Consider the following 21,883-nt stretch of genomic DNA (forward strand, 5'->3'; position numbering starts at 1 on the left):
ATTCTTTACTGTGAGGGTGGTGATGCACTGCCGCAGGTTGCCCAGAGGAGATGTGGATGCCCCATTCCTGGAAATGTTCAAGGCCAGGTTGGATGGGGCTTTAGGCATCCTGATCTAGTGGAAGATATCCCTGCACATGACAGGTGGATTAGAAGTTGATGGTCTTTAAGATCTCTTCCAACCCAAGCCATTCTATGATTTTTACACTGTAAACTGGTGAGATCCATTACAAGCTGAAGATACCTACATATGGGTGTCTGCTGGCATGACCAATATTTGTATCACAGTATAAACATGGAAATCTGGTCTTGCCTCCAGCCAGAAAAGGACCTGGATATCCTAAGAAGCCTGTGTCAGCTTTACATGTTCAGAGGTCTTAGGATATCAAGTGGCCTACATGAGGATGACTGCTTTGAGCCCAGGAAAGATGAACTACATGACCAATTCACCTGAGCAACTGCTGTGTATATAATTCAGGATAAATTTAATTGCTCTCTCGGCTGCATTTTCTGTTTCTACTATAAAGGAGTTTTTGACACTCAGTTGCTGCATAGAACTAAACCAAATCTAAATGCCTTAGTTTTAAGCTGAGCCTGCCTTTAAAGACAAAAAGATTTTATTGACAAACGACATAGACATTTCTCCCTAATTTTGCAGAAATAAAAATATTACTGTGAAGCTAATATTTTATGTTTAATTTTATTTTAAAATCCCTTAAGCTTTCATTCAGTGCGCAGGACATGTTTCTTCTTTTATTCTTCCATTATTCAGTTCTTTACACAATCTACTATTTAACAAACTGTTAGTAAACAACCTAATTTTAAATCTTCTTTTAAAAACAAATGCTGCAACTAAAACTTAAATTATGCTTGATTTTTCTTCACTTGCATAAAGTGCATTGTTGTGGTGATGCTGTTATATACATTTTAAATTAATAAGCAAATACTAGTTTTAAATATGATCACTCATTTCAGAACAGGTGTTTTGCTTTTTCTCTTCTGTACAGTGACTGGAAAATTCTGAAATTTCATTAGTCTGAATATTTTAACAAATAGCTGTAAGCAGTCCTAATGCTACAGTTTTTGTTTAAGGAAGTATCTGAGTGAATATTAGCAGGAAATTTGCACTGAATATTAGTGGGAAATGTAAGTAAATAAACGAGAAATTAAAATAGAATTTCTTTTGTGCTATTCATGGAGAAAACATCATTTATACCAAATACTATAGTAAAATCCTATAGATTTTACTAGTTATTAGTCTAGTGATGAACTTAAGTAATGCAAGTCCATCTTAATCTAAAAAAAAATAATGTAACAACTGTACTTAATCATGTGTTTTAGAATGTGAAAACAGTTTTCTACTCTAACAGAACCCTGTATCTTAATGGCAATGCTTATGAAGGGTACAGTTAATTTTCTGACGCAGTGGAAGGAACATCTTGAAGTCAGGAACAACATTTAACTTTACCACTTCTGGTTGAAACTGTAAAATGAGTTCACATGCCATTTATACGTACCTATCTGCTTCTAATATAGTTTCATAAGTCTTTGTACAATGAAAAACAAATAGGAGATCATTAAATGGCAGCACTCCTTTGTGGAACAGTACAATGGAGAAATTTTTGTAATTTTTTTTTTTTTACTTTTTGCATATTAATGTCTACTTCAAAGACCATTTAGCCTTTATTTTCAAGTACAAAAGAAGCTTTTTTATGTCTAATCCATTTGAAGACTGAAAAGCAGACTAGTTTTCCACTTCTGTAAATAATGCTCATTTGTATGCTTTTTATGTCTTTAATGGGGTAGAGCTTGTTATTCATCATTATGAAATGTTCATATTCTTAAATTTTTGTGTATGTCTTGCTTTTTTGCAGACTAAAACTGGTATTGCATTGTTGTATGATGAAGTATCTGAAAATGCTTATGACATCCGACTGAAGCTTACAAAAGAGGTATTAACAATTCAAAAACAAGATGTCGTCTGTGTTAGTGGAAGTGATCACAGTGCAAATGTAAGTACTTCTCTATCTCTGTGCTTTCGACCGCGCGCTTTAATGTCTTCTACAGAGATCACTTTATTGTATTGGAGTGCAAGAGATTTTATTGAGTAATAGAAATACATGTAATTATCAGTTGTTGGGTCTTTTGTGCACACCTCTATTCTTACCTGTAAAAACTGCTCTTTTGGCCAGGGCTATATATTCTTTATTATAACGTTCATAACCTTAACAGGAGCAAAAATGTCTATAAATACCAAAATTACAGCATTCTTCCTCCAAATATTGTTAGGCTATTAAATTAAGAGAAAAAAAGAAGACTATTTCCCAAGCATTTTAAGAGTAAACTAATACACCAGAGTCATCTTCATTTGTGTATTAGACAGGATGTCTGTTCAAGGGCATTGAGCTGAGAGAACACTTAACAGTCACTTATTTCACTGTAACTCTCTTGCAGACACAGATGGGGCTTAATCAGTGCCAGCATGTATGTGGTGCTTTTTTTTCCCCAAAATTCAGTTATGCTGCTTTTTCAAAGCATGTGTTGCCTCTAAGCTATAGAGGACTCTTCTGTATGATCATTTGGTAATGTCGCTCGATGAAGTGGTGGCATTTTGCATCAGCAGTACAGCAAGAGTATCTAGGTTATCAGCATCCCTAAGTAGTGTATTTTATTTCCTCATATAAACAGTATTCTTCTTGAATTTAGAATATCCATTCTTAATTTTGCTGAGTAAAATAAATTTCATAAACTCTACTGGTATTTCCTAGAGTGGCACCCTCCTCAGAGGGGGCCAAGGGAGAGTTTTTCTGTCTTCTTACTGTGTCATGTGAACTTAAAATCTGACACTTGGGGACATCAATTGAGTTTGTGATACTCTGCTAAGAATTAGAAACCAAAAAAGTATATAGTGGGTATCCATGTATGTATATGTGAGTATGTTAGAGAGAGAGTCTACCTGTATAACACATGAACATGTTTCATTCCTACCACAGTAAATATTTATGTGAATTGTTTAATATAACACACACAATAATTTGAAATAGCTTTTAGTAGTTAGAAACATTGTGTGCTGTTTTCAAAAGTTCTCCATGAAACACTGTGAAACATGACTTGCTCTTTAGAATGTTCGAAAAGGTTGGTCTGTGAAAGGCATGTCCATTTCTGGTTGGTTTGCTGAGATAAGTATAAGCCTCCTCCATCAGCTTTGCATATACTTTCTACTTCACCGAGAAACATGAAAAAGCATAGCTTTTTCATTTTATTTTTTTTCCTAGATATTGCTGGTAATGCAGATAAGTTGTATGCAAACTAATCGCAAGAGTCATAGTAAATATCATGTGACTGCACTATATGGTGTCTGTGCATATGATTGTACATAATTGCTATGGACTCAGTGGTGTTTAAATGCCTTGTGTATGAACTTTCATAGAAAAAGAATCGAAATTCTATCCTATGTAGTCCTAGGTTACTTTTTGATTGAATCAACACTAGCTGGTTGTGTCTGCCAAAATATTGTATCAATATGTGTATGTATTAATCAACATCCAAAATAAAGCAAAAAAAAATAAAAATCCCTAGACACCCCCAAACACCAAACTAAAGCAGTACAAAACCCCACCTCAAACAACTCAAGTCTGCCTCTTTCTTTTTAATATCAAGGTTTGGGTTGATTTGGATGGATTTTATTCCTATATTTTATGGGTACCCTAAATAGTATTTCCTGGTAGAAGACAGAGCAGGAGACAAGCTCTCATAGTTTTGAGGAGTTGAATTTTGAAAGAAGTTCTGGAAAGTAATAGACTCTGCAGAGAAGGCATACGTGGGATATGCAGCCACTGCATACAAAATAAGCCCAAGTTCCTTGGTTGTATTTCATCACCAGTAATGATCACTCAGTGGTAGAGTCTGGAAAGAAGTGATTCCCAGGGCTATGGCAGAGACAGTTTTTCCAGGTCGCAGACATGGTGTTAATGTGTAAAAGTAAGGAAATTTAAAATACAAATCAGTGTTAATTTAGTTTGGAGTTGCAAAATATTATGTGACTCTAGGTATGACACCCATTCAGAAGGAATTTCTCCCACCTCATACTATTGATAGATAAGTGTGGGCAGTCCTGCCAAGCTGACCTTTCCTGCAAAACATTGTTAATGTTGTTTCCTTATTTTTCTTAAGTTTTCTCACTGAAGACTCTGAAAACTAAATTTTAAGGATCCAATCTTTTGTTTTTCTGTGTCCCTTACAAGACCTCCCCAAGGTCCCTTTCTGAAAGTGTTATCTTCAGTCCTCATATGATCCTGTTGTCAAACTCTAATGAGAAAGAGGAATTAAACCGTGGCTTTGTGGCAATATTTGCTTTTTCTGTGTTATACTCTGAACCAAATAGAAACTTTTGGACAACTAGCATTTAATATAAAGGACCATTGAGTGTAACATGAAGATAAACACTGTCTTTTTTTACAGTATATAATTTTCTAGTATACAGGACCTCAAAAGCAGAATTTGAAATCAGGCTGAAATAGCTGGTAGGTCTCTAGCACTGATTTTGGTAAGTTTTACATTTACAGTTACATGACATAAATTCCAAAGAGATAAATGCTTTATATTTCAAGTAGCTCAAGAAAATAGTTTTCATCCCTGTTCTGTATGATTCAAAATATTAATAGAAAATTGTAACCTGAAAGTCAGTTCTAGAGCAGTCATAATTGATCGCATTGCCTTACTGATTTATTCTCCTTCTTCTGTACCTTTTCATTCTCAGGTACTCGTAGTTAATCTTTATTTTATGCCCTTCATCAAACTAGCTCATTTGCCACAAAAATAGAAATAACTTTTGCCTTCTTTTTGTACTCAACTCAAATGCATAGGAGGAAAAAAACTTTTGTTTTTAGAGTAACTTTTCTTCTTATGTGGAATATATGTATGGAAAATTATTGGAAAAGAAAATTCTGTCTCTACTTGTGATAATACTTTTTTCTCCAACCAGTTTTGTGGGACAACATTTGTGGGATGCATTTGTTTGCAGCCTCCCTTTTACTGACAGGTTCATTAGTCCTGAGGAATACTGAAAACAGGATTTACGGCTATGCATATTTAGCTCTGTTAGTCTGGTCGAGTTCTGAATGCTACAGTGAGGACTGGCAAAGACCTCAGAGATCACTAGAGCTACTGTTGTGGGTAGGAATTTCAGCAATAGAGATTGTTCTCAAGGATAAAAGGCTTCTTCTATAAGATAACTTCTACTACCATTATCTGGGTCTATTCTTGTTTCATATTTTACCATCTGCCATTCATTTAAGTGTCTTAAAAGTGCTACTTTTAAGCATTGAGAAAACTTCTTCTTTGATGAGAAGCTTTAGATGTGGCTTTCTGTAATTTAATAGCAGGTCAGCCCACTTCACTAGTCCTTGCAATATTGGACTTGGGGGTAGAGTAATGAGAGAAAAACATGGTCTTTGAAATTCAAAATGTATATAGCAAAAATAATGTAAAATCAGCTGTTTCTTTTCCTTAGTATTCAAATTTTTCAGAGCAGACAAAGTGCTTTTAAGTATCTGAAAAAATCCTTATGAATATGGAGCCATTTGGGGAAATAATATTTTACAGTAGCTTTTATATAATGTTGCGGGTTTTAAAATAATTTTTATATAACTATTTATAAACATGTATTTAATATATATTTATGTGATTTTTACACCAAGATGTATTTCAGATCTTCAGACTTGGCAAATTCTATGTTCTAAGCAAGCCTTCATGACTTGGTATTATGTCTTTGGAGATGTGAAGGCTGGAGGCAGCCTTGACCATGAGATTGTGAAGTTCAGTGTTAGGAAGCAGAGCAGCAAGTAAGATTGTAGCCATGGACTTCAGGAGAGCTAACTTCAGCCTCTTCAGAGATCTTCTAAGAAGAATCCCATGGGAACAGGCCCTGCAGGGAAGAGGGGTCCAAGAGACTTGGTTTGTATTCAAGGATTACTTCCTTCAGGCTCAAGAACCAAAGAGCAAGAAATTGGGCAAAGGGAACAAGAGACCTGCATGGATAAAAAAAGACCACCTGTCATTACTCAAGTGTAAGCAGGAAATACACAGAAGATGAAAGCAGAATCAGGCCACTTGGAATGATATAAAGAGACATTGTCAGAGTAAGTAGGAATGAGATGAGGGCCAAGGCTCATCTGGAATTAAATCTGGCCAAGGATGTCCAGGATAACAAGGACTTCTTCAAATACATCAATAACAAAAGGAAAACAAGGGATAATATGGGCCCATTACTAAATGGAGGGGGGACCCTGGTAACAGAGGACACAGAGAAGGCAGAGTTACTGAACTCTGCCTTTTCATCTGTCTTCAGGACAGGAGACCAGGGTAAAGGAATGCTGGAAGGAAGACTTTCCCTTGGACGAGGAGGATTGCGTTAAGGAACACCTAGGCAAACCTGATGTGTGCAAGTCCGTGGGCCCTTAGAGGATGCATCCATCAGTGCTAAGAGAGCTGATGGACACTATAGCAAGGCTGTTAATCTCTGAGGACTGGAAGAAAGCAAATGTCACCCCAGTCTTCAGAAAGGGCAAGAAGGAGGACCCAGGGAATTACCATCCAGTCAGCTTCAGCTTAACCCCTGAATGGAGTGCCTCATTCTGGAAGCCATGTCTATCCACATGGATGATGAGCAGGTGATAAGGAATAGTCAGCTTGGATTCGCTAAAGGTAAATCATGCTTGCCCAACCCAATTACCTTCTATGATGAAACAGCTACCTGGATGGATAGGGGAGAACAGTAGATATTGTCTACCTCAACTTCAGCAAGGCTTTCTACGCTGTCTCTCACAGCATCCTTGCAGGCAAACTCAAGAAGTGGGAACTGTATGAGTGGACAGTGAGGTGGATTGAAAACAGACTGAACGGGGGACAGGGAAGGGAGGGGAAGGGAGGGGGAGGGTAGGGGAGGGGAGGGGAGGGGAGGGAGGGGAGGGGAGGGGAGGGGAGGGGAGGGAGGTGTCTGAAACTCAACAAAGGTAAATGCAGGTTCCTACACCTGGGGGGGGAACAGCCCCATGCACCAGTACAGGCTGGGGACAGACTTGCTGGAAAGCATCTCTGTGAAGAGAGACCTGGGGGTCCTGATGAACAACAAGCTGTCCATGAGCCAGCAGTGTGTCCTTGTGACCAAAAAGGCCAAAACTATCCTGGGGTGCATTAGGAAGAGCATTGCCAGCAAGTCAAGGGAGGTGATCCTGCCCCTCTACTCAGCCCTGGTGAGGCAACATCTGGAGTGCTGGATCCAGTTCTGGGCTCCTCAGTACAAGAGAGACATGGAACTCCTGGACTGGGTCCAGTGGAGGGCAACAAAGATGATTAAGGGACTGGAGCATCTCTCTTACAAGGAAAGACTGAAGGAGCTGGACTTGTTCAGCCTCAAGAAGAGAAAACTGAGAGGGGACCTCATCAACGTCTATAAGTATCGGAAGGGAGGACAGAACCAAGTTCTTCTTGGTGATATCAAGCAGTACAACAAGAGTCAATAGGCAGAAACTGATGCACAGGAAGTTCTGCCTGAATATAAAGAAAAACTTCTTCACTTTGCAGGTGACTGAGCACTGGAACAGATTGCCCAGAGAGGTTGTGGAGTCTCCCTCACTGGAGATATTCAAGAACCATCTTGGTGCGATCCTGTGCAATGTGCTCTAGGATGACACTGTTTGAGCAGGGAGGTCAGACCAGATGATCCACTGTGGTCCCTTCCAACCTGACCCAATTTTGGTTCTGTGAATTGGTGCACACCTATAGAAGCCAAGCTCAAAAATACTGACAGAAATGGCATATTGAAAATAAGTAGACAGTTTTCACTATCAGCTAAGTATTTTTAACAGAAGGTGTTTCCCCTCCCAGATTTAAAGTTTAACAATACTTACAGAAATAAATTAATTGTATGACAGATGGGGAGAGATCAATTTTAGTAAAGAAGAAACAGGGATTTATTAATTTTTATACATTATGTTTCATTAAGGTGTGATTTTACTTTAACTCTTTGTCATTCCACATGTATATAGTGCCTCATCCTTAATATTCTTTGTTTTTCATCCATGTATATTGCTTCATCCTTCTCCTGTTGTCAGCCCACAGTTTTATGCCTCTCCTCTTTTCATAAGTATTTTTTCTTTTATTTTGTATTTTATTTCTGTAAGAGAAGAGAAATGCATTTGGCTTTTTATCAAAATCAGTCCTTCTCACAGACCTGAATTGTCTCTGACTTGGTGAGGAGTCAGGCAAAGAGGTTTCTAGTGCAGGCTGCTGGCATCTTGATTGGAAGAGGACTTATGTGAGTCTAATAGAATTAGTATAACAAAAACTTTTGCATGCTGAGTACTTGATTGTCCAGTGTCACAAGCTATGTCTTTGCTCGACTTTAGCAGAATGAAGCAAAGTAGGTGAATAGGGAAGAAAACTAACAAGATTAGTTGTTTTATTGATTCAAAAAAATAGAAACAGTGTCTGAAAATACCATTCAAAATAATCTTTTGGATTTTGTCTACCTGTTCCTTATTACAGATTGCCTCCACTTCATGGAAGTGGAGAATGAGGCATTACATGATACCATGGAGGACTAATTTGTGTTTTTGGCTCTCTTTCTTGAGGTTTTCTTGACTTACATTTCCATTTTCTCAATATTTTTTTCCACTTTCCACTGTCTTTTTAACCAATACAGCTATTTCTAAGAGTATAGAAGTCTAGTAAAAGTAATACATTTGGAACTAATGTTTATACAGACACCTTTGAGCAAAAATCTTTTCCTGAAAACCAGATGTTATAACTAACAATATAGCAAATCCTACTTGCAATAAAGTTCTTTAAGTCACACCCTCCCCCAATGTAGTTTTATGGAAATGCTGTTTCATTATTTTTCAGTGCATTCTTTTATTGTTTGCCTGGTTAATTATAAGATAATCGTGGTTACAGTTACTGAGAGGGCAGTATTAGGGACTTGTGGAAATGCACAGATGTGGCACATTCAGTCTGACTCAAGTGGCTAACTGTGTGACATCTACATTTTCCTCAGGGTGCGCTCATTTCTTGAGATTTGTGTATATTCAGGAATTTTAGTAAAGGCTGCATGACATACATAAATAGTAACAGTAGTGAGTGAGGAAGCGTAAATCAAAACTCATTGCTTTCTGGCTTCTAGTCAAGTATTCTTTGATGCTGACTGCCACATTCTGGAAGAAGGAATCTGTCCCAGTCCCAGGTGTTGTCAATGCAGCTCATCTGGTGTGCTTTATGACATATTAGCATAAGGCTGTGTGGTTCTAGCCTTGTCATGTAGATGCTCATATTGTTCAACTCAATCCTGCACCATCTCTTGTTAGAGTGCTACACATACCCTCTTTCCTCAGTATGGTGTTTCTTCTGAGTTCCATATGAAAATAATTTTGCCAAGAGCAGCCCCTACTGTAGTTTTAAATGCATATTTCTACAAAGACAGTCAGCCAACAGATACACTGCAACCTTTATCCATGGGGGGAGGTGGAAGTTTGCTGCCAATCAGTGAGAAATGAGGGGTTTATGAGCGGAAGTGGAAATCTATATTTGGCAAAATGATAAATATGTGTAGAACAATTTGCTGAGGAAGCTCTAGGTCTGGAGAAATGGAGGGAATGAGCTGAGAAAATCCTCACCATGGGAACTCCTCATCTTGAGGAGAAAACTTCCTGAAAGATTTCACATATCCTTGTTCACACCCTCTTTTGTTCTTTAGGGATATGTAAAAACCAGCAGGATGTCTGTATTTTACGCTACATTTTACTGGGTCTCACGTTCTTACAGGATCTGTTTCTTCAGTCATTTCCTATCTCATAACTTCCTTGTGGTACTTTCAAGAGTTGCTAAGAAAAGGAAGATATGGATGATATGTTAAGTTCTAAGAAAGTTAACTCTATCCCAACTGAAACCAGGACAACCTATCTTTGTCTTCTTACCCCTTCTGGTGTCAGACTGTTTCTTATTGCACTTTCTTGTTTTGATTCCTCCTTTCCCCTATGTTTCCCAAGGGCCTGAGTGGTAAACTCTGCTTTTATTGCAAAGTCTTGGGCAACCATTATTGCCCAAGACTGGCTTTTATTTTCTATTGTCAACCTGCCACGTAGTGTCTAGTAAATTTGGTGTCTTACTTTAAACAAGTAAGGAGAACTTCTGAGACTACTCTTTCCAATAAATGCCAGATGCAACTGTAGTACTGGGAATTTATAAAAATGTACCCATGGGCGCAGACTCAGGATAACAATTGAAGTTGGTACCAGGAATTTAACCTTGTAATACTCCTGGTCAGAAGGGAAGGGGGAGGAAGTAGCTGTAACACCATCACATTAGGGCAGAAATCAGCTCGGTTTCCCCCAAGGGCGTCCAACACGACCACAACGAGGTGGGATCTCTGCATGTCTGCCCAGCTGTTAACTATGGACCTGCCTTAAGAGAGTTACTCCTGCCAAATTTAATGCTGGCAAATCACTAGCAGCCATGTCCTGCAGAAGGGAAGATGCCCAATCAGGAAAGAAGTCAGCACAGGGGTTCTCCACTCGACCTTCCTGCTGCATGTCAAGGGGATGGGGCAGTCCAGGAGGATAGGGGTAGGGTCATCACAGTAGTCTTACTGGTAAGTACAAGGGAAAAGAACAAAAACTAAGCAAAGCATTGGTCATCTTTTTCTTCCAACCTTCTCTAGCCATTGTGAATGGGCTTCTTCCTTAGAACAGTTTCTACAAAAGCTGAAGAACATGGTCTCTTTCAAGTGCTCCAGCCTTTTCTACTGAGTGCCTCAGTCTGATGTTTGGAAATAATATATGTATTCATTAATATTTTCATGCAGACTGGCACAGGAAAGTAAAATATGATACATTCAGAGTCTTTTGCCAAAAAAATCCATACCAATGGAGTTCTTCAAGCAGAATCATCTTCTGAAATCCCTTTAGTACATTGTTCATTTAGACAGATAGATGGAATATTTTTTCCTAATGAGATACCTTTTACCACAGGTGCCAGTCCTGAATGTTAACAACCTGGTAATAATGACACATTGGGTAGGCATTGGCAGGTGGATATGAAATCTTGCTAAAACACATCACCAGAAATAAGTACTGTGATTGCCTTCTCATGTTGTCCATTAAGCTTCAGTCATGTCACTTCAGATGAACGAATAACAAGATATAAAAGACCTTTCAAGAGATAAACTTTTCTGTTGAGTCATTGTGTTTTAGAAGAATCTAGTAAGTTTTCTTTAAAGAGCTATCTCACACCTAAAAGATGGATATTTGACCATGTAGTTCTCCAAATTACATTTAAAAGTATAACTGATTTTGAAACCAATAAAAGTATGGGATTTTTTTTCCAGCTATATTATTATTTGTAGCTGTTATTATTTGCACCTCTTACAAAGTAGTCTCTTCTCTATACAGTTGTTGACATGGTGTTCTTTTTGAATGGTACCTGCGTCCTATATGGTTAAAATTTTATGTTGTATCTGCTTTTCAACATATGCCCTGTCTGGCATCATTTTTGAAGTTCTTGAAATTTTCTGCCTCACCAGTTGACAACTTGCAAAAATAAAAAGTCTCAGAAAGATAGGAATATTTCATGTTGTTATCCTGCCAATTACAGTTTTATTAGTTACATTCTGTCTATTCAAATGTATCCTGAAGTTTCATGCAGGGTACTACTTCATTCTTTAATCTCCAAGAAACCAAACAAAACAAGCCTACTATGTGGTGTGCTGTGGGGGGTACATAATTGCTTCTGTTTTGCAGCACATCTGTAATGAGTGATTGTTATAGTACACACATTGAGTACTTTGGAAACCATGAGAATAAAGAGTTTTAAAAAACTTTAGATACTATTAAAGGATGACATTAACAAAACAAAATGCTAGTTAAAAAGAAAAAGAAAGTTAATTTCAACGTTCCTGTTCAGATTGATAATTAGAAAGACTGTCTAAAGCGTTTTCCTTGGCTAATGAAATAAAATTACACAACCATCAGAGAGTCAACTATAGCACTGTATTTTTTTTTTTTTTAAAAACTGATACAGGTGTCTGTCTCACTTTACTGTAAAACTATAAATAAATTAGTCTGGAAAGAAAAATTATATCTAGCCTACAGGCAACCAAAAAGTGAAATGAGTTGTTTGTATATTTGACTGAGATATAAACATTAGGTTTTCAACTGCATGCAGTTCATGACATTATCAGTAATGTCACAAAAAGATAGGGTTGGTTTTCTTTCCCCAGAAATACTACAGTTCAATTTTGTCAAGAAGTTTTGGAGTAAAATTTTCTTTGATAGTTCTTGCAAAGCTCGTGTGGGTTTCTGTCCAAATTTCATAGTCATGAAATTTTGTTCTTGCTTAAGAAGTTCAGGACCGATTCAGACCTAAAATCTACTGAACCTACTTGTTTTTTTCTGATAGCAGCTGTTAATGTTTCCCTAGAAAAGCCAAACAGGGCAAGAACTTAATGCTTCTCTTAACACTTTTCCTATCACAAGTCGTACAGTGCCTCCCTAAGCATAATACAGTTTTGTATTAGCTCTTAACAGATGTACTTTTGCTATAGTTGTCCAATATCCCCTTGAAACCATGTAGAGTTTGAATGTGCAGAATTTTTTTCTCACTGGAGTCTGCTATACATTGCACAAAGATTCATCTCTTTCTGTTTGTTCTGGTCCTAGTTCCAGATAGGAACTAGGCTTCCTAATACTATCATTTTATGCCTCCTAGTTTTTGTACTGGTAAAGGCTGTAAACCTGATTCCCATTCACTGTCCTCCGTGCTACTTACTGTAACCTCCTGATCCCCAGTCTGTCTCCTTTCCTAGATGAAGAGTTATAGCCTGTTACTCCTTGTACAGGAGCTTTTTTGTGCTTCCGTCATCCTTACTGTCCTTTTCTGAACAGTTTTTAACAGCTTCAGATATCAAGGAGACAAAATGATATACAGTTTTCAAGATGGGGTGATCTTTGGATTTCTGCAAGATATGATGGTGTTCTATTCTTGGTCTCTGTTCTTTTAGAATCGTAGAATCATTAAGGTTGGAAAAGACCTCCAAGATCATTGAGTCCAACCTTTGACTGAACACCACCATCAAGTAAGCCATAGCACTAAGTGCCACGTCCAGTTCTTTCTTGAACACCTCCAGAGATGGTAACTCCACCACCTCCCCAGGCACCCCATTCCAATGCTTAACCACCCTTTCAGTGAAAAAATTCTTCCTGATGTCCAACCTGAGCCTGCCCTGGCACAACTTGGGGCTTTCTTGTCTTGTCCTATTGCTAGTTTCTTGGGAGAAGAGGCCGAATCCCCATCTTGCTACAACCTCCTTTCAGGTAGTTTTAGAAAGCAGTAAGGTCTCCCCTGAGCCTCCAGGCTAAACAACCCTGCTCTCTCATCTGCTCCTCATATGACTTATTCTCCAGACCCATCACCAGCTTCTTTGCCCTTCTCTGAACATGCTCCAAGTCTTTCTTGTAGTGAGAGACCCAGAACTGAACATAAGATTTGAGCTGCAGCCTCACCAATGCTGAGTATAGGGGGACAATCACTTCCCTGGTCCTGCTGACCCCACTGTTTCTGATACAGGCCAGGATGCCATTATCCTTCTTGGCCACCTGGGCACGCTGCTGGCTCATTTTCAGCTAGCTGTTGGCCAGCAACCCCAGGGCCTTTTCTGCTGGCCAGCTTTCCAGACACTCTTCCCCAAACCTGCAGTGCTACATGGGGTTGCTGTGACCCAAGTGCAGGACTTGGCACTTCACCTTATTGAACCTCATACCGTTGTCCTTGGCCCATTGATCCAGTGAGTCCAGATCCCTCTGCAGAGCCTTCCTACCTCTAGCAGATCGACACTCCTGTCTTTTGCTAAGACTCCCAAAAATTTTATTGGTGTTTTTGGCCACTACTGAACTCTGCACTGATGATGTTATGGAACCAGCTACTTTAATCATAACATCTTATTCTGTAATAGAAGTGACTGATTAGAATCAATCCTAGTTCCTTATATAAATAATGTGCATGGGTAAAAAATCTCTCACTAGCTTTTATCTGCTATAGTATTTTGTCTGCCTTTTTGTTGCCCAGTTAATATTTTTTAAGATGTTCTGCAAATATTTTCAGTTCATTTATGCTTCCTGTCTCAGCAAGCAGCAAAGATAATCTCATTGCTCACCCCTTCTTTTTATTTCGTCATGAATATTTTAAATAATGCATGTTGCAATGTAGGCAAAGGTGGAACGTCACTAGTGACCTTCCTACGTTGAGAAAGTTGCACATTTAGTTCATCACCTTGTTTTCTGTCTGGTTTTTAACTAATTTGAATTATCCATATGTCTGTGCAAGGCTGTTCCCTCATGGTTCTTATGTTACCCTAACTCACCTTTAAAAAATACATTGTCTTTTCCATGTCTGCCAGTTCTGTTGTTAGAGTATCTCTTCGCTGTCTAGAGATTTTATTTTTTCTCCTATAGTTCTAACTTGTTTAGTGCAGGCCTTAAATTTCCTAAGTATTTTAAGAACTTGAACCTTTTATAAAAAAATAGGGATTTTATTTTCAATTTTGCAGTCATCATGTATCAAGGCTTTATTGAGAAGTATTACTACAGAGCTTCTGCATTGTTTCATTGGTGTGTTCCTTCAAGAGTACGGTAAATGTATCTGGCCCTGGTGATTTGCTACTATTGCTTAGTCAATTTGTTTCTGAAGTGATTTCAAATTCAGACAGACCCATATATCCTTTGCGCTCCAAAGACAGTTGTAGGAACATGTCTAGTTTTTTTCATGCTAAGGAAAGAGTTCATTTATCTTGCCTTCAGTAGCCTTATTGACTCCGAGTATGCATTTTTATATCTTGATCATAAATCAACCCTCTAGTTTATTTGGGAGACCTCTTGCACCTAATAGATTTGAAGCTTTATATTCATTTTTATTCTTTTTGACTGTTTTTGAAACTCTTTTTCCTGCTGCTGTCTAATTTTGGTTTTTAATTTTATTTGCTTATGTTCCGGTTTCTTGTCTTTGTATGAATATATGTCCATCACTCTTTATGTGTTTACCTCTCTTAACCTCCTCTTTAGCCATGTGATTTTCATTTTTCTCCTAATTAAGCCCTTTTAATAAGTGTATTCATTGTCTCTGTGTTTCCAGTTGGTATCCTTAAGTACTCTCTACACTGCCTATAAAGTTTTAATTTTCTTAGCTGACCTCTTTATTTTTCCATTAGACACACTTCCTCACTTTTGCATAGTTCCCTCCTTGGTATCATAGTTCCATAAGTGTTGAATGTAAAGTAAATAACAGTTGCTATTACAAAGTAGCTTTTCAGTTGTAAAAAGATAAACTAGATCTTACATACTGTACTTGACTAGGGCAAGTACTGAGTCTAGTCTTGTGAGCTCCATGAAGCAGGGACTGATAGAGACTTGATTTTTATTGACTGCATTATATCCTATGTATATCTGCCAGATCCACCTGAGGTTAAGTCAACTCTGTTACCACCATTACATTTCTCATTCCTGTTGCCCATCTGCCTATTTCAGTCATTGTTATGATCCTAGTTGTGTGGCCACTAGTGAAGATTCTACACCTGTATTTGGCTTGTATTTAGCCTGGAATCTGTTGGTTTACTGTTGGGGTAGTTGTCTTATTAATTTTATTTGTTCAACTGTCCTGTATTTATACCTGTCTGCTGTCGTGGTTCAGTTAAAGCCTCCAGTTATTCCACTGTTTGTCCTCGTGTTCGAAATAGCTCTGACATGAATCTCTTCCAAGACTGTGCAACCTTATTGTGAAAAATACATATCTTTCTTTTTTTGGTAACTCTGGCTGCTGATCTAGTCTATTTTACATGTCTTGTATAATTTGTATCCCAGCATTTTCCCTACCTCTCCAGAGTGTTTATACCTCTGTTAAGTTCAGATTTAGTGCAATTTTGGTTTCGTTCTTGACACTCTGTTTTACAGTTCCTGTTTGTATTATTCTCTTCTTAACTTGTCCTTCACTTCTGAATACAGAATATCCCCGTTTATATTCATAATAGAAGCAGCATCCATAATTATACTGTCTTCTGTACCTGTCAACTTTTCCAGTGCTACAGTTTAAAACTTTATTTGTGGCCTTGTTGAATTGCAAGTACCAGCAGCTTTGGTTCCTTTACAATTCAGATGATGTCTGTGCTTCCTTTACAGGCTCTCTTTATTTCAAGAAAGCCCGCAGTTTGTGACGATCATAAATCCATCCTCCTTGAACCATCTCTTTAAGAAGGAAAAAAAAAAATCTTGCTTATCTTCCCAGCCCTACAGGGATTACTGGACAAGTTTTGGAGAACCTTAATGTAGAAGTTCAGGTCTCTAATTTCTTTTTTTCCTATGTAATTTTCATACTTAGGACTTATTTCCTGTGTTTCTCTGCATTTTTGGTTCAGATGCAGACCAAACCCCCTTGATCCTTCTTTGGTTAAGCAGGATTCCTGTGGGAGGTGTCACTGTGCACTTGTGCAAGAGACTGAAAGTTGCTAATGTCCTAAACATTCTCAAAATCATAGAAAGACTTTCTTTTCATACTGCAAAGAAGGAACTGCCCATCTACGACCACCAAAGCACACCATGACCCCAAATATACCTCCTGACTCCGACAGGAACTTGAGATAAGACTGTTGTCAAATTATCTCAGGTCTAAGGAGAAGTAACAAAGGCTCAGGGAAGAAGAATGTATCCACAAAGAAAGCCAAAGTCAACAGCTGTGTTAAGAATCAGCCCTAGCTGGGCTCGGCGAGTGGAGAAGGAGAAGGGTTTTGGGTGTGTGATGGCAAAATCTCTCCACACAAAAAAGAAGGAGTAAACCCCCCTGCTCCAGGAAGACCACGTACAGATGGGACATTCACATGAGAGGCACCTGAGAAGGGGTCATAAACCATCAAAGACCCCCAAAGCACCCCCTCAGACTCATTCCTGAAGTCTTTCACCACCAGAGGACTTCATGTGACCCAGCGATGCAACAAATCCAGAGTCTGTTGCAAGAGACTGTAAAACTTCCCCCCCAAGGGAGGTGCCTGGGCATCTCCTGAATGTATATTAATCCATTGGACTCTATGTTTTGCGGGACCCTCACCACTGAGAAGACCAGAAGAACTGGACCCACGGGATGCTGCTAGGTTCCACAGAGTCGAGATACATTTTCTATTTAATCTCTCTCTGTCACTCTCTTTTTTCCCCACCCTTCTTTTTCCTCTCTCTGTCTCACATTTACTGTTAAATAAAATCTGTACTATTGACTTTGGCATCTGGTCTCATTTGCACCTTAATTCATGTAGAGGCGTCTCTAATAATTTTAGCAACCAGATCATGACAACTTGTTCAGTTAAACACTTTGGAGTCTCCTCCCTGGAGTCATAAATGTATCTGTTTGCTTGATGGTCATCTACCACCATTACAGATGTCTGGGATTTCTGCTTTGAGAAGGGAATTTGCACATCAGGACAGTGCATTGAAATCATCCATTACAAGAACTACTAATGGAATTATTTCCCACATCACCAGCCTGTTGCATGTTCTCAATCTTCTCAGTGAGACGGATATATATCCCCTCTACTTCTGGGGGAAAATACTCAGATCTAATCTTCCATGAACTCTGCCTTCATTTCTTCCATGAGAAACGATGGAAAGAGATTCCTTTGAAGGTGATTTTTGTGTTCAAGGGATTTGCAACTTTATGTTGAGTTTTTCCCAACTAACACATTCTTTGTACAGCCAGACATCTGCTTCTGCCATTACTGGTACTTGTAGGGATAAGTGGAAACACTCTAATTTAAATAATTTCATGTAGTTAATGTATATTGGTGTCCTTTTTCTTTTTTTTCATTTATGGTGAGATCCATCATAGACAGGTCTATGTGACTTCATCTCTACTAGAAAATAAAACACAGCCATAGCACACATTCAGCATTGACCCACAGTTGTCTATACTGTGTGTGAGTGTGGTCCCTGCTGATGTTTTGACTTGTGCCAAATTGTCTATACTGGGTGTTAGTTTACTCTCTGTCTTGGTTTTGGACAATTTCAGGTACAACCCTCTCAAACAATGCCTCAGACCAAATCAGGAGATAGCATGTGTCATGTAGTGTCCCAGTGAGGCAGTATGGATGGTAGTAATAATGTTTTCAAGGAAAGAAAATTTATTTGTGTGAACAGGAGTTTTACTGTGTTCTTTGCTGGAGAAAATCCTCCAGCCTGCTTTATTTTAGCATTAGGCATGGCTTGCAAGACTGGAGTTGTAAAACAAATAGTCTGTTCTTTGACTCGAAGAAGAGGTGAAAAATTTCTTTCTGAATTCTGAATTGCCAGATAGGAAGAAAGAAAGCAAAGAAAGGTCCTGAGAAGAGAATGTGGGACTACAATAGGATAAATTAGAGGGAACAGAGAGAAGAGATCAAATAAAAGTGAATAATTATTGTTTAGCAAATTTCCCTGTAAAACCTGAAGTTGAATTCAGTACTGTCCTGCTTTCAGCAGGTATCTAATGCTGAATCTCCTCTAAATCACCCAAAGTTTTTTTTTTGTAGTGAGCATCCTATTCTGAATTTTAAGGGTCCCAATGAAGGATTAAGTGGAAATAGGCTATAATGAGCCATGTGAATTTGTGGGTTTTCCCCAACAAATGGTTTTTAATTTCCTTCTTTAAAATAAAATTTCAAATTCAAAGACTAGAAAGCCAGGAATATACAGGCTATTATCTCCTAACTCTTGGCTTTGTGTTGTCTTCTGTGTTGGAAGATACTCAGGGAATGAGTTCAGGGGTTACAGGAAGAAAAATATAACCAGTATCTAGTGGTGAATGATACTTCCCCTGAAACAGGTGCAATATAGTCTTAGATGTGTCATGTACATAAACTAACACCAAATTAACACATCAGGCATTAGGTGCATCTCATCTTCTGCAGTAAAATTACAATGTGTTAAAATGCTGAACATTTACAGCTGAGGCTGAAACTGGTCAAGAAGGTACTTTGAGTAGATAAAGTTCATATAAATGCTTTTAAAAATGCATGTTTAGGCATTTCAAATCACTAAAACAGAATTAATCACCCCCAAATCTTTGTGTGCTTCCATTCTTCCTCTGTAGAACGAGGATACTTGTGTTGGGCTGTGAAACTAATTTCATTTATGTGGATGTCCCTACATATTGTACTGCTTACTAGCATTAAAAATTTCCTAAGCATTTTAGTAACACTGCATTTAGAACTAAACTAAATTTGCATTCATGAGATAACACAGTCCTACTCTAAATAAAGATTATTTAAATATAAGTAAATAAAAATAGAAGTATCTGTGTACTCTAAGGTCTCAAGGCCTTACGGTGTACAATCCTATTACATTAAAATATGCATTACAGCTACATTACTATTAAAAGCAAGTTTTTTTAAAAAATGCAGTTATGGTGTGTCATACTGCAAAAGTTTAAAATCTTGTCTTGTGTTTATAGCCTTAATGTGTCTGTTTTCCTCTTCAGGTCACTGGCATTTTTTACTGTACCTGTCTGTAAGATTTGATCATCTGCCAAGAAACATACCTTAAAACTGTGCTTGATCATCTCTGAAAAGTTCTCAAATAAAGCTAAATATATTTGACTCCTGGCGTCTATTACAGTACTACACAAATCTCTCAAGCTGTTTGACATTCCTGTAGCTCTACCTGCTGGCTCTCCGATTTCTTTGCGTCATCAAAATTATTATCAGAGCTAACTGTTTTATTTGAAGATGTGCATCACTGCCAGATACTGAAATAATTTATAGTCTCTGTGTGCATTTTAATAGTGTCCTGATGATGTAGAATTACACTAGTTATTTTTTCAGTGACTTTGTGCAGGAAGGTGGGTTTTTCTCTTACTCAGCATGGGCTTTTTGCAAGACCACATTTTGCCAGATAGAGTGCTTTTCTCTATTTGTTTGAGCTTATTACCAGGATGACCTTAAATGACCTTGACCTTGAACTGCTTTATGCTTAGAACCTATCCAGTTCATAATTACCTTATCACAAATGTTGTCCTTTACAAATATATATACTTTTTTTAGATCACCTTTTTTTTTTTTTTAAATAATAATCCAGGTATTGTCACTATCCTACAAGAAGCATTTCCACTAAGTAGTAGATTTATCTCAATTAAATTTTGATTTGGAATCTTCTCTCTGGCCAGTTTACACGTGCTTAAAATACACCGTATTATTTTGAATAGTTTTATTTTTTTAATCAAGTTTTTGTGGGGCATCAGATCACTTCCTTATAAGAGTTATTACAGCAGTCAACTCTGTCATCAAGATTGGAAATTTCAGAGCAAGTATTCATGTCATTTGAAAGGTATTTTCCATACCACTTTTCCCCTTTAAAATTATTTCTCTTTAGATCCCTATGGATTGGTCTTACTGCTATTCCATAATGGAATGCATGGTTCATTGCCAGATTTATGCTCATCTGCCCTCAAAGCATTGTAATATAATGAAGATCAAAAGTTTTGATGCAGTTCCAAATGAAGAAAAGAACCTATAAAACAATTTGAATTAGATTTTAATGAAACTGAATTATATAATCTGAAATTATGTCAGGTACCTTTTGTCAGGTATCGTGTCAAAATGCAATAGTTTTCCACTTTTTTTTCCATTTTTAGCACAGACTAGTGTAGTACAGTGTTCATGGGAAGAGAAGCAATTTTGAAAATGTATGAAACTACTCCTAACTCTTTTTACTATATAGATTACTTTTACCCCCCTAAAATGAAACTGAAATTTATGATTTATTGTGTTTCACTTTCCCCTGAGTCAATATGAACATATGTCTAGCAAGGTAAATGTTACAAAAAAAAAAAAAGAAAAGAGCTACATATATTAAAATAACTTGTTAATATATGATTATGGTCTTGACTGCTGAAATAAATATTTACATTTATCTGAATCAGTGAAATCATAAAGTATCCAATCAGAGAGTATACATATGGGAGTATTTATGTATAATTTCTGATTTAAAGAAAAATAAAAAAATATATTTTATCTTATGTGTTCAGAAATTACTAGAAAGATGATATTCTATCCAGTACTGTTCAGCATGTTCCAGAAAAAGTTCCCTTCAAGTGTATAATTATTGTCAACAGATGAAGTGCTATTATTATATTGTCAGGCACCATGAGTTACACATTATTGAAATCTCAAATTAAGCATACTGTTAAACATATGATAGGTTTCTCTAGAAAAATATTGATAAATGTTTATCTTCTTTGTGCAGTTAAATATGAAATGCAAAAAATCAGCTATTTGAAGCAGACTATCACTAAAAGTTTTTCAGCATATGCTGCAAAAGAAAAAAAAAAGGTAGAAATCTGGAGATATAGATTAGAAAACATTGGCATTTTTGATCAAAAAATTAGAACACATGCATACATGATAGCTATGAAAATGCATATCTCAGAGCTCTTCGTGTAGTTTTCCAATGTCAAAACAAAGCAAAAGTATGTAAAAATTTCTGTTCAGGCAGGATATCACGTCAGGGACATAAAAACTTACTAAAAGTCTGCATATGCAACTCACAAGTTCTGCTCTCTGTAGTAAGGAATTAAGTGATGCCTACGAATCAGTGTTGAATGATACTTCAGAACTGAACTTGATCATTCAGAGTCTAGGCTACCTTTGAGAATTAATTTTTGAAAAGTAAATGAGGACCTAGGAACATCTTCTATGATCATTCAGATATTGTATTTTCACCTAAATTTATTTTTTCTACAATTTTTTAAAGCACAGAACTGTTACACTTCGTAGACAACCAGTTGGTGGCTTGGGCTTAAGCATAAAGGTATGGGTAACTTCTCGTTTC

The 21,883-nt window shown here is 37.5% G+C and overlaps 1 protein-coding gene across 1 annotated transcript in view; it reads left to right on the plus strand.

Moving 5' to 3' along the window:
* SNTG2 (syntrophin gamma 2) overlaps positions 1-21,883 on the plus strand; it is a 238,822-nt gene that overhangs the window by 100,052 nt on the left and 116,887 nt on the right. Inside the window, exons 2-3 of the mRNA XM_039385545.1 lie at positions 1,874-2,011; positions 21,806-21,862. Coding sequence (XP_039241479.1) covers positions 1,874-2,011; positions 21,806-21,862 — 195 coding nt within the window. The remainder of the gene's footprint in view (positions 1-1,873; positions 2,012-21,805; positions 21,863-21,883) is intronic.

The sequence above is a fragment of the Pipra filicauda genome, unplaced genomic scaffold (genome assembly GCF_003945595.2).
Source record: "Pipra filicauda isolate LSUMZ 115617 unplaced genomic scaffold, ASM394559v2 scaffold41_size5083284_pilon, whole genome shotgun sequence".
Taxonomy (NCBI): Eukaryota; Metazoa; Chordata; class Aves; order Passeriformes; family Pipridae; genus Pipra; species Pipra filicauda.